We start from the raw sequence: 15,523 nt of genomic DNA on the forward strand, positions 1-15,523 counted from the left end.
AGTCTAGCTTAGCTGTGTGCTCAGGAAGGCAGGAATACAATTAGCCTGCCCAGTCTCTACCAGTCAAGCACCGTGGCAGGAAATCACTAGCATTACCAGGGAGGACTCCTGTCCCGGAATTGGGTTGAAATGGCCTAATGTTAGGTTTCTACCACCTCATCAGGGTTGGGGGGGGGGGGGTGGAACTGTACCGGATAGGGAGTAATCCACAGTCCCGGTGAGAGGTCCCTCATGCGTAGGGTGTGGCGCTTTGCGCCCCTAGACCTGCCTTGCGAGGAGGCGCGGCTGCCTTCACCAGAGATGGCCACACAACCAAATATGGCATCTCTCCACAGGCCCAACAGAAACGCTAGGACACTGTCATCGGAGCCCCGCTCCATCATTATTTTATTTTCTTTTTCTCTTATCGTATTTTAGTTCCTGTGTGAAGGAGAACAGGTTGAGGCTGCAGGACTATGAAGCTGGAAGCCACAGAGGGTACACACCCCAGGAATTATATGCCCTGAGGCCCCAGGAACTACACTCCCCGAGACCACCAATCCTCAGCCCCCAGCTCCTGATTTTTCAACGTTTTTTATTTTTTTATTTTTTATTTTTGGGACAGAGAGAGACAGACCATGAACGGGGGAGGGGCAGAGAGAGAGGGAGACACAGAATCGGAAACGGGCTCCAGGCTCTGAGCCATCAGCCCAGAGCCTGACGCGGGGCTCGAACTCCCGGACCGCGAGATCGTGACCTGGCTGAAGTCGGACGCTTAACCGACAGCGCCACCCAGGCGCCCCCCCAGCTCCTGATTTTTAAGGTGAACAAAATTCACACCTGATCTGGGGCTCCTGGGTGGCTCAGTCGGTTGAGCCTCCGACTTCGGCTCGGGTCATGATTTCCCAGTTCGTGAGTTCGAGTCCCGCGTCGGGCTCTGTGCTGTCAGCGCGGAGCCTGGAGCCTGCTTTGGGTCCTCTGTTCCCCACTCTCACTGCCCCTTCCCTGCTCACTCGTTCTCAAAAATAAACATTAAAAAAAAATTGTAAGAAAAAAAATCGCATCTGATCTAGACAATACAATAAATACGACAGACAGATATCTATAATCCAGAGTCAACCAAAGTCAGCCTCCAAAGTTACCAAAGACAGGAAAAGGGTGTTCTTTATCACAACAGCAAATTAAGTGCCCTGGACAGGATAGTCCCAATCTAAGAGCTATACGTCTGTCACGTGGTATTCTATTAGTCAACTCCCATCTCTGAAGCCTGGGGTATGGTATACTAGGACATCTAGGACTGCCCCCCCCCACCTTTCTGATGTCATCCAATACACTAAAACTTAGCACATGTGTGTACTTAGACTAAGAGTAAACTGGAAAGCTATGTCCATTCTGGACTCCTGAATGCTACTGACAGGCCATAAAAATCAACTTCATCACAGGCTTGGTCCCATCCCAAGGGAACTGTACCGTCCTATGAAAGTGCACAACCATTTGAGTGAAAAAGGGGGGTAATAAAATAACATACATGCATAGCCTTGTACATGTACGCATAGGTATTTCCGGAGTGATCGCTAGAAATTAGCACTAATTGTCACTAATACTTTGGAGCGGTCCTGGACGGCTGGTGGAAGGGAGTTAGCCGGACTTTTCTCTGGACTGTTGTTCTCTTTGAATTTTGAGCCATGGAAATATATTATTTTAAAAATGTATCTTTAATTTCAATCCCCCTTCCTGATTACTCCCTTCACACCCTGTCACCAAGATCCACTATTCTCTCTCAAATCTTTCTTCCCCCTTAACATCTTTGAATCTTTGGCAAACTCCTCTTCAGTCACAGTGAGGGTGGCCTTCTTAGTCTGTTCTGGCTGCCAAAACAAAATGCCATGAACTGAGTACTTATAAACGACAAACATTTATTTCTCATAGTTCTGGAGGCTGGCAAGTCCAAGGTCCTGGGGCAGGCAGACTTGGTGTGGTGAGAACCTGCTCCCTAGATAGCGTCTTTTTGCTGTAAACTTACTTGGGAGAAGGGATGGGCTAGCTCCCTGGTCTCTCTCGTGAGTGTGCTAATCTCACCCACAAGGGCTCCACCCTGATGACCTAATATCTCTCAAAGGCCCAACTCCCAATACTATCACACTGGGGATTAGGATTTCAACATATGAAATAGGGGAATTCAGACCATAGCCGTTTTTTTTTTCTATTTTTTTTTTAACATTTATTTATTTTTGAAAGACAGAGAAAGAGAGAGAGCACCAGCTGTGGAGGGGCAGAGAGAGAGGGAGACACAGAATCTGAAGCAGGCTCCAGGCTCCAGGCTCCGAGCTGTCAGCGCAGAGCCCGACGCGGGGCTCAAACCCACAAACCATGAGATCATGACCTGAGCTGAAGTCAGATGCTTAACCAACGGAGCCAACCAGGCGCCCCAGACCATAGCAACTTTTTATTCATCCCCCCCCCCCCCGCCACTGCCATTCTAATATCAGAATTTAATTATGCAGATTGAGACACCTTATCTCCCAACAAGAAAAAAATCAAAGTCTTCCTCTTCAGAAAAGGGAAGAAAAAAGATCTCGGGCTTCCAGGATTTACTTTTTGGCATTCCAGGAAAGGGCTACAGTCTTTGAACAATTCCACGTCAATAATTTTAGCCCTGACACAACAATAGCATCATATTATGAGCAACCCAAGTTTCCAAAATTAGGAGATACATTAAATTATGATACAGCTATACATCCCAAGGTGTTTGTCTTACAGCCATTTTTAACAATGATGGTATAAACTTTTAAGATGTCATTCAAGTACAAAGTATTTGACTATAAGGCAAACATTTGAAACATGAAAGAAATGGGGCTCCTGGGTCGCTCAGGTGGTTAAGCGTCCAACTTCAGCTCAGGTCATGATCTTGTGACTCAAGAGTTCGAGCCCTGCATGGAGCTCTCTGCTGTCACCGCAGAGTCTGCTTCAGATCTTCTGTCTCCCCCCTGCCCCCCTCCCCGTGTCTGTCCCTCCCCACCTCATGCTCTCTCTCTCTCTCTAAACATTTTAAAAAATAAACATTAAAGAACTTGCAAAAATACCCAAGAGCCCTTTTCGCAAAAGAAACTGACAAGAGAACCCAGACCACAGAAATAAATCAAAGAATATGAGAAGGGAAGAGAAATGGGGGTCAGCAGTAATTCCATTCAAATAGAGAAAAAATATACTTAAAAAATTAACACAAAACCAAGTATGAATATTGTACCTTGTCAGCGTAAACATAATAATATGCCGCAGATAAATCGGGGAACTGAGGGTGAAAAAAATGGAAGAAATTTTAAAAGTGCTAACGTCCGCATTCTCCACAGGAGGGAGTCAACTGACACTCTGTATTTGAAATAAGTAGTTTTTTAATTTTTTTTTTCAACGTTTATTTAGTTTTGGGACAGAGAGACAGAGCATGAACGGGAGAGGGGCAGAGAGAGAGGGAGACACAGAATCGGAAACAGGCTCCAGGCTCTGAGCCATCAGCCCAGAGCCTGACGCGGGGCTCGAACTCACGGACCGCGAGATAGTGACCTGGCTGAAGTCGGACGCCTAACCGACTGCGCCACCCAGGCGCCCCAATAAATAGTCTTTTAAAAACATACATACCCTCGTAAGGTTTTTCCTCATTATCTTCTCTGAAGTGAAAATAAATAATGTCTCTCCTGGCCAGCAAACATTTGAGAGTCCACAACTTTTTCAATTTAAGTTTATTTTTTTTCCTTTCTTAGTTCAAGTAAAATTAAATTAATACTTTTTGTTTTTTTTAAAAGCATGGTTATTGTGATCTTATTTTTAGAGGCTAGTCTCTTCCCTCATGTATTTAATAAATGTATGTATATTGGGCAACTGCTATGTGCCAAGCAAGTCCGAGGTGCTGAAATACAGCAGTGAACAGAACAGACAGAAGGTCCTGCCCTCATGGGGATTATATTCTAGATTATTTTCTTCCATACGTTTTCTTTTTCCTTTCTTCCCATTCCTCCTACTTCCTTTCTTATTAACTCCCCATTTATCCTATTATATGAAAAAAAGAGGTCTAGAACTACATTTGTCTAACATTAACAACTGTTATTTTGGGAGGTAAGATTTGGGATGATTTTTAAATTTTTTTTAATTAAAAAATTTTTTTTCATGTTTACTTAATTTTTGTGAGAGAGAGAGAGAGAGAGAGAGAGAGTGAGCGAGCATGAGCGGGGGAAGGGCAGAGAGACAGACAGACACAGAATCCGAAGCAGGATCCAGGCTCTGAGCTGTCAGCTACAGAGCCCGAGGCAGGGCTCAAACCCACAAACCGTGAGATCATGACCTGAGCCGAAGTCAGGCACTTAACCAATTGAGCCACCCAGATGCCCCAATTTTTTATTTTTTGAATTTTTTTTATGTTTACTTTTGACAGAGAGAGAGAGAGAGAGAAAGAGCACAAGTGCGAGAGGGCAGACAGAGAGGAAGACACAAAATCTAAAGCAGGCTCCAGGCTCCGAGCTGTCAGCACAGAGTCCAACGTGGGGCTCAAACCCACAAACTGAGAGATCGTGATCTGAGACAAAGCCAGACGTTTAACCGACTGAGCCACTCAGGCGCCCCTGGGATGAGATTTTAAAACTTCAAGCGATTATTTAATTGCAGTTCATCAAAAGGACAATTAGAAGCAAACCGAAATTTCACAAAGCAACCGGAAAGTGAGATGGTGAAAAGCCAAGGTATACACCACTCTTGAAACAAATATGCATTTTTATTGTGAAATACATTGTGAAATATTACAGAAAAAAGGACACACAAAAATATAACAGCCATACATCCAATACCAAGATTTAACCTTTTGCCACATCTGCTTCCGATTTTTTCGCTAATAATAAAACACGGCAGAAACAGCTGAAGTCCCACTCTCCATCCCTTCCGTCTCTGTCTTCAGATGCGACCACCATTCTGAGGATAATATTTCTCGTTCCCACGCACAGCATTGTATTCACACACCACAGATGCTGCTGTTCTTTTGTATATTTAACATTTACGTATGTTATCAGGTTTGCTTCTTTTTGTAATTTTTGTGACGCAACATGCGTTGTTGAAATTGATCCAAGCTGTCCACGTGGTCTAGGTCATCACTCATTTCATTCACGTGTGTGAACTATGCAAGAACAGACCCGGTTTTTACAATTATGGATCCAACAATCCCATTCCTCTTTAATACTGTGTTTTCCCACCGCACAAACACAGGCCCACTGACCTGCGCAGTTTCTCCAAAGCTCTTTGAGTCGTTTCAAGCTTTCTCAGATAATAATTGTTTAGGGAAACTGTCCCTGCAATCTCTCCGTATTGCTCACCCTTTTTACTACCCTTTTTACTACCTGATTAAATGTATTGTGAAATCTTGTATCAACTTATCTTCAAAAATAGTATTAAATACAAAGAAGTAGAAATAATATTCACGGTACCTCCAATCTTCTTAGGAAAAGTTATCCCTAATCCATCACAAAAAGGTTCTTCTTACCTACTTCTTATTGAAGTTTAGACAAGCTCTAATACACTCAAAGTTCCTGCCAACTGCTTAAGAAACTCAAGTCTCCTTATCAGTGAAACAGATGAACACTGGGTGTTGTGTGCCTCAGAGACTCATGCTGAGTTGGGATGGAAACACCAAAAAGGAGACTCGGTGCATTGGCAAGAGGACACCCAGGGGGCCGCTGGACTACAAAAAGTTTGCCCAAAGACTATGAAAGCAAGAAAATATTAGGAAAAATCTCCTATAGAAGAAGCAGGAATAAAGTAAACACAGAATAGTCTCAAATACCAATAATGTCACTCTGCAAAGGCACAGAAACATAGGAATGGCACAGATGGGTGTGGTTGGGAAACAGGACGACCAGCACTTTTATTCCAGGACTGGACCCTTGTCATCTTGGCGCACCAAATTCTCCAGGATCAGACCATTCTGGAGTTGGTTAGAATGGAGTGTTAAAAACATATATAACTTGATCCGATCTTAAACACCTTTCAAAATTCATTCATGATTTTTCATTTGCTACTCTTAACACTCTCGGGGCTTAAGTGAAGCAGGCATGAGGAAAATAAAAAGAGGGTGGCACATAAAAAACCAATGATAGTAATCAAAACCATGATACTGGCACAAAAACAAACACAGAGATCAATAGGACAGGATAGAGAGACAGGAATATACAATGGAGAAAAGACAGCCTTTTCAATAAATTACATTCGGAAAACTAGACAGCTACATGCAAAAAAGATGAAACTGGGCCACTTTCTTACCCTCTACACTAAAACAAACAAACAAACAAAACAACAACAACAAAAAAAAAACCTCAAAATGGATTAAAGACCTAAATGTAAGATCTGAAACCATAAAACTCCCAGAGGAAAACATGCAGTAATCTCTTGGACATTGCCCTTAACATTCCTCTAGATATGTCTCCTCTGGCAAGGAAAACAAAAGTTTATTCTTATTAACTACTGGGACTACACCAAAATAAAAAGCTTTTGCATGGTGAAGGAAACCATCAACAAAACAGAAAGGCAACATACCAAATGGGAGAAGATATTTGCAAATGATAGATCCTATGAGGGATTAGTATCCAAAATACATAAAGAACTTATATAGCTCAACACCACACACACACAAAAAAAAGATAATCCACTTAAAACAGGCAGAGGACCTGAACAGACACTTTTCCCAAAGACATCCAGATGGCCAACAGACACATGAAAAGGTGCTCAACATCACTTATCATCAGGGAAATGCAAATCAAAACCACGATGAGATATCACCTCGCACCTGTCATAATAGTCTCAAAATGACAAAACAATGACAAGTGTTGGCAAAGAAGTGGATAAAAGAGAACCCTCATGCACTGTTGGTAGGAATGTAAATTGGTGCAACCTCTGTGGAAAACAGTAATGGAGGTTCCTCAAAAAATTAAAAACAGAAATACCATACGATCCAGTAATTTCACTACTGGGTATTTATCCAAATAAAACAAAGATACTAATTCAAAAAGATATATGCATCTCCGTATTTATTGCAGCATTACTTATAACAGCCAAGATACAGACGCATCCCAAGTGTCCATCAATGGATGAATGGATAGAGAAGATGTCTCACACACACACACACACACACACACACACACACACACACAGGAACATTTCTTAGCCATAAAACAGAATGAAATCTTGCCATTTGCAACAACATGGATGGACCTGGAGGGTATTATGCTAAGTGAGGTGAGTCAGACAGAGAAAGATAAACACCATACGATTTCACTTGTATGTGGAATCTAAAAAGCAAAACAAATGAACAACCAACAAAAAACAAACAGATTCTTAAATGCAGAGAACAAACTGCTGGTTGCCAGAAGGGAGGTGGGGAGGGAGGGTGGATAAAATAGGAAGGAGATTAAGACGTACAAAGAGATGAAAGGTATAGCACTGGGAATATCATCAGTAATATTACAATAACGTAAAAAAAAAAAAAAATTCAACGATACAGCCAGCAACTGACTCTACTGACTTGTAGTATACCTTTATTCTGTTAGACTCAAAAATGAAAGAAAACTGACTACAAAAGAACTAGATTTGTTTGTGATTCAGATTTGAATGACATTCAAATTAAATTCATCAGCTACATGGAAAAATGAATTAGCTTCTTTACTTTAAAGGCATTCCTTGTGGAATGTTATTTTTTACTATACTAGCTTCATTCAGGCCAACTTAAATGTATTCTATTAAGACTACTCTGATGACTTTTGTTTGTTTCCAAAAACCAAATCCATACTGGTGTGTAATTTACCTTTTTTTTTTTTTTTTAATTTCTGAACACCAGAAAGTAAAAATAGTCAGAAGACAGATGGCATACAGTTCACACTTTATGGCTAGGATCTTTAATATATATATAAAAAAAAATTCAATAAAAAAATGGGAAAGGACATGAACTGCCAGTTCAAACAAAAGGAAATACAAACCACTTTTAGACATACAGAGAGAGGTCCATAATTAGAGAAATGAAAATTAACACTGAGTTTCTATCCGCTACGTATCACATTAGCAAAAATCTTAAAGTCTGATGATTAAACTTTGTCTAAGAGAGAGTAAGGAAACAGGCATACTCATGAAATAAAGTGAAAAAGGGGCACCTGAGTGGCTCAGTCAGTTAAGTGTCCGACCGGCTCAGGTCATGATCTCGCAGTTCATGAGTTTGAGCCCTGCGTCAGGCCCTGTGCCGACAGCTAGGAACCTGGAGCCTGCTTAGGATTCTGTCTCTCTCTCTCTGCCTCTCCCCTGCTATTACTCTGTCTCTCTCTCTCTCTCTCTGTCTCTCTCTCTCAAGAATAAATAAACATTAAAAAAAGTTTTAAATAAAGTGAGAGAATACATTGTCAATATAGCAACAGCTAGCAAAAATATTCATGCACTTTAATATATTTTCAAGAATTTAACTAAAGAAAAATTCTCACTTTTGCAAAATAACATGCAAAGTAAGCTATTCTCCACAACATGGACTGTCATAACAAGAGTCTGAGGATGCCTGGCTGGCTCAGTCGGTGAAGTGTCCAACTCTTGATTTTGGCTCAGATCATGATTTCACAATTCATGAGTTTGAGCCCTGCATCAGACTCCATGCTGACAGTGAGAAGCCTGCTTGGGATTCTCTCTCTCTCTCTGCTCCTCCCCTGATCATGTGCATACACATATGCTGTTTCTCTCTCTCTCTCTCTCTCTCTCTCTCTGCATCTCTCTCTCTCTCTCTCTCATTAAAAATAAACACACTTAAAAAAAAATAACAAGAGCCTGGAAACAACCTAAATAACCACTGATAGGAAATTAATTCAGTATATTATGGTTCATCCATACAACGAAATGAGGAAGCTCTTACGTACTAATAAGAATAATCACAAAGATATTAGAAGTGAAAAAAGCAAAGTACAGAACAGTTTAGTCTCTCACCACTTACATTAAAAATACACATCCTGCGACGCCGGGGGCTCAGTCGGTTAAGCTTCCGACTCTTGTTTGGCTCAGGTCATGATCTCATGGTTCATGGGTTCAAGCCCCACATTGAGCTCTGGGCTCTGTGCTGACAGCATGGAGCCTGTTTGGGATTCTCTCTCTCCCTCTCTCTTTGCCCCTCCCCCATTGGCTTGCTCTCTCTCTCTCTCTCTCTCTCAAAATAAGCAAACATTTTAAAAAAAAATACACATCCTATAACTCAACATCAAAAAAAACACAAACAAAAACAGTACAATTTAAAAATGGGCAAAGGGCTTAAATGGACATTTCTCCAGAGAAGGGGTACAAATAACCAATGAGCACAAGCAGATATGCTCAACATCATTAATCATTAGGAAAATGCAAATCCAAATCACAAGATACCACTTTAGACCCATTATGATAAAAAGGAAAAACAGAATAACAAATGTTGGCAAGGACATAGAGAACTTGGAACCCTTGTGCTTTGCTGGTAGAAATGTAAAATGATGCAGCTGTTGTGGAAATCAGTGTGGTGGTTTCCTAAAATATAGAATTACATAGAATTACTACATCATCTAGCAACTCTCCTGCTGGGTGTTCATCCAAAAGAACTGAAAGCAGGGACTTGAACAAATATTTGTTCAGCGATGTTCATAGCAACATTGAGCAAAAAAGCCAAAAGGTGGAAACAACCCAAATGTCTATGAACAGAGGAATGGATAACTAAAACGTGGTGTATACGCACAGGAGAGTATTATTCAGCCTTAAAAAGGTTATGAAATTTGGGGCGCCTGGGTGGCTCAGTCGGTTGAGCATCCGACTTCAGCTCAGGTCATGATCTCGCGGTCTGTGGGTTCGAGCCTCACGTCGGGCTCTGTGCTGACAGCTCAGAGCCTGGAGCCTGCTTCTGATTCTGTGTCTCCCTCTCTCTCTGCTCCTCCCCCTCTCATGCTCTGTCTATCTCACTCTCAAAAAATGAATAAATGTTAAAAAAAATGTTTAAATACAAAAAAAACGCTATGAAATTCTGACGCATGTCACAAGGATAAACCTCAAAGATGTTATGCTAGAAGAAATAAACCAGACACAAAAGGGCAAATGTTGTATGACTTTGCTTATATGGCATCTCAAGAACAGTCAAACTCAGAGACAGAAAGTAGATGAGTGGCCGCCGGGAGCTAGCAAGAGGGGGAGTGCGGAGTTATTGTTTCAAGGGGTACAGAGTTCCAGTTTGAGAAGATAAGGTTCTGATTTCAGCTCAGGTCACGATCTCACGGTTCTTGACTTCCAGCCCTTCCTCAGGCTCTGCACTGATGGTGCAGAGCCTGCTTGGGATTCTCTCTCTCTCTTCCTGTCTCTCTGTCCCCCGCTCCCCCTGCTCACTCTCTTTCTCAAAATAGTTAAATAAACTTTAAAAATAAACTAAAACATGGGGCACCTGGGTGGCTCAGTCGGCTGAGCGTCTGACTTCGGCTCAGATCACAATCTCACCGTTTGTGGTTTGGGCCCCGCGTTGGGCTCTGTGCTGATGGCTCGGAGCCTGGAGCCTGCTTCCGATTCTGTGTCTCCCTCTCTCTCTGCCCCTCCCCTGCTTACACTCTGTCTCACTCTCTCTCTCTCTCAAAAATAAATAATCATTAAAAAAACCTTTTTTAATAAAATAAAACAAAATAAATAAAAAGAGGAACTGGTTAGCCGGAGTTAGAGGTAGAAAGATGTGCCTGTACTATTCTTTGTACCTTTTGAATTTTATCCCTCGTCTGTATCTCATCTATACAAAAATTTGGTTCTCAATCAGTCTTACTGATTGAAATCTGAACACAGAACAGGAAAATGTACTTAAGTCACAATGTATCATGCTCTACGTTTTATATGAGGCAAAATTAAAATGGTCCCAATTAATGACATTAAAAATCTGCCTCAATGGTTTTCAAGGTGCCAACTTTCAAAAGCTAGTTAATAAGGAAAATGAACTTCAGAACTTAAAAACTCAACACGCAATGCACAGAAATAAGTAAAACAATTCTTATGAGAGGTTTGTTATGTATAATTGCTAATCCAGAGCAAACAGAGGAAAAACTAAATTATTTACTTCAATAATACAAAGTATAATACTACTAATTATATTGTCCTAAAGTATAATACTACTACTAAAGTTACTACTAATAATGTAATACTATTAATAATAGCTAGTTTGTTCTGAGCTAATATTGTTCTAAAAGCTTTAAAAAAATGACCACTGACAACACTGGTTCTCAAATTTTCTGGTTTCAAAATGTGTTTTGCATTCTTAAAAATTATAGAGATCCCCAGAGAGCTTTTCCTTATGTGAGTTACATTTATCTCTATTACCATATTAGAAATTAAACCTCAAAAAATTTAGGGGTGCCTGGGGAGCTCAGTCAGTTAGGCATCCAGCTCTTGATTTCAGCTCAGGTCATGATCTCACGGTTCGCGAGATCAAGCCCCGCAACGGGCTCTGCCCTGACAGCATGGAGCCTGCTTAGGATTCTCTCTCTCCCTCTCTCTCTGCCCCTCCCCTGCACATGCTCTCTCTCAAAATAAATAAAGAACTTAAAAAATATTTTAAATATTCACTTAAAAATCTTTTTTACTTTTTTGTTTTATTTCAATAATTTTAAAAAAATTTAATGTTTTATTTATTTTTGAAAGAGAGGGGGAGACAGAGCGTGAGCAGGGGAGAGGCACAGAGAGGGGGAGACACAGCATCCGAAGCAGGCTCCAGACTCCGAGCTGTCAGCACAGAGCCCGACGCGGGGCTCGAACTCACGAACCGTGAGATCATGACCTGAGCTGAAGCCAGATGCTTAACCGACTGAGCCACCCAGGCGCCCTTAGAAATCTTTTTTAAATATTTTAAAATATTCATTTAGGAATAACGATAAATAAATCCAGTGCAAGTGTATGTAATTTTATGAAAAGTAAGTGCATTTTCCAAACAAGAACAAACTGCGTTAGAAGAACGGCACCGTTTTCCATGTTTGCAAATCTCCCTGCTGTCGGGCTTCACAGAAGACAGCTGGATTCTCATATCTGGTTCTGCATTCAATCTGTTGCAATATCACACATCATGTAGCTTTTCAAAACCTCCAACACATACTTGTGAGAAATTGAGAATGAAAATAGCAAATACTGTCTTAAAGTTACTATAAAAATAGTTAAGACCTCCCAGACCCCTGAAAGGATCCTTCCTCTGAGGCCAAAGTAAATAGAGAGAATAAGTAAGTTCCTCAGTCACAGGGCTGGGAGTGGAGCCCCGGCAGTCTGATTCCGGACCTGGGGTTGCCCCTCCGACCGGGAGGAAAGCAGCAGAGGCCCATTTCATGATGTTTTACACGGCGGTACAATTTCAAATTCAATCTCTCAATTCGTGCAAAGCAGAGGTGAGGAGAAAGGAGAGTAACTGCCCCAAAACTCATCCTAAGGGAGCCCAGGGCTGCCTTACCAAGAAAATGGCACCATACTTACACTGTAGGAGAGACACAGCTAAGTGTCCTGGGAGCCTCTCCAGCAACAGCTCTCTCCTGCCCAAACCGAGCCCTTAGCTACATCTCTGGACTCTCTGTCAGATGCTTCCCTACGCTATTCTTTACATAGACTTCTGCCTTCAATTCTTTTCTCCCCCAGTTTTATTGAGGAACAACGGACAGATGTCACTGTGTAAGTGTAAGGCCTGCAGCATGACGGCGCGAGTTACGCACGTTGGGACACAGTGACCACAACAGGTCCAACCTACATCCGGCCTCTTTTGCAGACACAATAGAAAGAACAGAACAGAAAAGGAAAGAAAAGGCCTCCTTGTGATGGGAACTCAGGATTGACGTTCCTCACCTCTTCCCTACAAACCGCCCAGCAGCGTTAGCTGTACCCGTCCTGCGGGACATCACATCCCGGTGCTTACCGCGTAACTAGAGGTTTGCACCTCGCAACCAGCTTCCTCCGGCTCCCCTCCCCCATCCCCATGTCCAGTATCCACTGGTCCAGTAACCAGTGTCCTGGTCTCCTTTCCTGAGTTTGTTTTTTTATTTGTTCGCATTTTAGATCCCACCTATACGTGAAATCACACGGTCTTTGTGTTTCCCTGACTTATCTCATGAGCATAATTCCCTCAGGATTCAATGATGCTGTCACCAACAGCAGGATTTCCTCATTTTTATGGCCGAATAATATTCTATTGTATATCTATACCGCAACTTCTTTATCCCTCCATCCATCGATGAACACTTAGGTTGTTTCCATGTCTTGTTGTGGTTTTTTTTAATTCTTTTTTTGTAATTGTTTAATGTTTTTTTTTTTTAATTTCTTTACATTTGTTTACTTTTGAGAGACAGAGAAACAGAGCACACGTGGGGAGGGGCAGAGAGGGAAGGAGACAGAATCCAAAGCACACCCGAGGCTCTGAGCTGTCAGCACAGAGCCCGACGTGGGGCTCGAACTCACGGACCGCGAGATCATGACCTGAGCCGAAGTCGGACGCTCAACCGACTGAGCCACCCAGGCGCCCCTACAGATGCCAACTCTTGCCACACAAGTAAAAAGACTGAGATGAGGGAAGGTCCCCGAAGCCCCCCACACCCAACGACAGGTCACCTGTCAGACACAAGCCTCAAGCAAATACTGGTTTCTCTTCTCTGCTCCCCTGGTCTTCCTCTGGCTCTCCCTGACCTCTCTAACACTACCTCTGTCCTCTGCCCCCTGGGGAACCTTCCAGCCTCAGCAAGAGGTCTGAGGCGAAGGCAAGAGCCATCCTTGGATTGAGTCGTTCATGCCACATGCTCCCCACCTCATCCCAAACCCTGTCACCGGCACGACCGCCCCACCGGATGTCTTCCTCCTATGATATACCCACCCTGAGGATAAAGTGCCCCCCAAATGGCACCCGTGTGGCCCGTGCATCTGAAGCCACGTGAAGCCACACACATCCTCGGCAACAGCTGAGCCAAGGCTCACACAAGGCCGACCGCGCTGGTGGTTCTGGAACGGAATTCCCAACTTTATCTATCGCCTGCTTCAAGGCCCAGAAACACGGTGGAGGGAGAAAACTCAACTTTATAAAGTAATGAACGGCACCGCCCCTTCTCAGTCTCCTCTCCTACAGTCACACCTGTGCCTTCAGGGATGAAGACACTACACAATACACACAGTTACAATGTGTGGCCAACAAAATAAAATCGCATGCGGTGGTTCCGCCGGTGTGGCTCCTTTAAAGCACTGAGTCCCCCGACTAGCCCTTCTGTCACTTCCCACTGCTTCGCTGGCCTCTGTGTCCTCGCTTCTGAGTTTCGAGACTGTGATCCCCCCACATGTTCCTCGTTCGGCTCGGTCTCCTGGAAGGAAGGTCCGTGGCCTCTCTGGGATGTCCGTGGCCTGGATCCCACAGCCTCTGCTGTTCTCGTGGACAGTCTCTTCTGCCTTTTTGTTTTGCTTTGTTTCCTTTCTGGTCTCAAACTATTGTCTCCTGTCCTCCATTCCCGATCTAGCAGTATTCATGTCTCTCTCTCCTCTTTGTATGTTCTTCTGTTTGGGTTCTTTTTGTTACTTGACTTGGGGAGCGTATCACTGTTCAAGTATTATTAATCTTTCTTTGTAATTTCTGGCTCGATCACACAAAACCTATTTATTTTTTTATTTAAAATTTTTTAATGTTTATTCATTTTTGAGAGACAGAGAGAGACAGAGCATGAGCGGAAAAGGGGCAGAGAGAGAGGGAGACACAGAATCCGAAGCAGGTGCCAGGCTCCGAGCTGTCAGCACAGAGCCTGACGGGGGGCTCGAACCCACGAACTGTGAGCTCATGACCTGAGCCGAAGTCGGACGCTCAACCGACTGAGCCACCCAGGCGCCCCACAAAACCTACTTATTTTAAAAGCAAATTCCGTTCACTCGACTCAACCAATAGTTACCAAGCGCCAACTATGTGCCCAGCAATCATGCTACAGCAGGGGTCACCTCACTCACAGAATTTACAGTCCGGAGGTTGCAGCGGGCAATGTGGATGTTCTTTTCACCAGGTTATAAAGAACAGGAAACAGTATTGATCCAAAGCACTAGCTAGTAGAGGGCTTCCACAGAGCACAGGGAAATAAACACTTTTAAACAGCATAAGAAATCCAAGGCCTGGAAAAAGACAAGACCCCTCCTCTATTTTAGGAGTTGTGTCCGTCATTTAGAATCAGAACAAAGAAGACACGTCCAAACCTCACATCCACCGTATTATTCGCCTCGTGGTCAAACACTTCAAAGGCGTCTTTGATTTTTTTGTGGAACTCTGCTACGGTTATGTCTGCAAAAGACAAAGTAAATAAAAATTGTTTTAATTACTCTCCCTTGGGATTCCGAACAGAAATTTCAGCCGCTCAGCTAGAACTTCTCAATAAGGAAGAGCACGCGGAACTCTCCTCATCCGAACGCACCAGTTAGCATGCTTCCCTCCCTCTCGAGGAGTCAGGGAACGGACGGACTCTTGTTTCCCGAGGCACGAGACACACACGGTGCATTATCGGAGTACCTA

The 15,523-nt window shown here is 42.9% G+C and overlaps 1 protein-coding gene across 1 annotated transcript in view; it reads right to left on the minus strand.

Moving 5' to 3' along the window:
- Nucleotides 1-15,523, minus strand: part of EFCAB2 (EF-hand calcium binding domain 2) — a 132,376-nt gene that overhangs the window by 53,377 nt on the left and 63,476 nt on the right. Inside the window, exon 2 of the mRNA XM_047840954.1 lies at nt 15,211-15,295. Coding sequence (XP_047696910.1) covers nt 15,211-15,295 — 85 coding nt within the window. The remainder of the gene's footprint in view (nt 1-15,210; nt 15,296-15,523) is intronic.

This window comes from Prionailurus viverrinus, chromosome F1 (assembly GCF_022837055.1).
Source record: "Prionailurus viverrinus isolate Anna chromosome F1, UM_Priviv_1.0, whole genome shotgun sequence".
NCBI classification, from domain to species: Eukaryota; Metazoa; Chordata; class Mammalia; order Carnivora; family Felidae; genus Prionailurus; species Prionailurus viverrinus.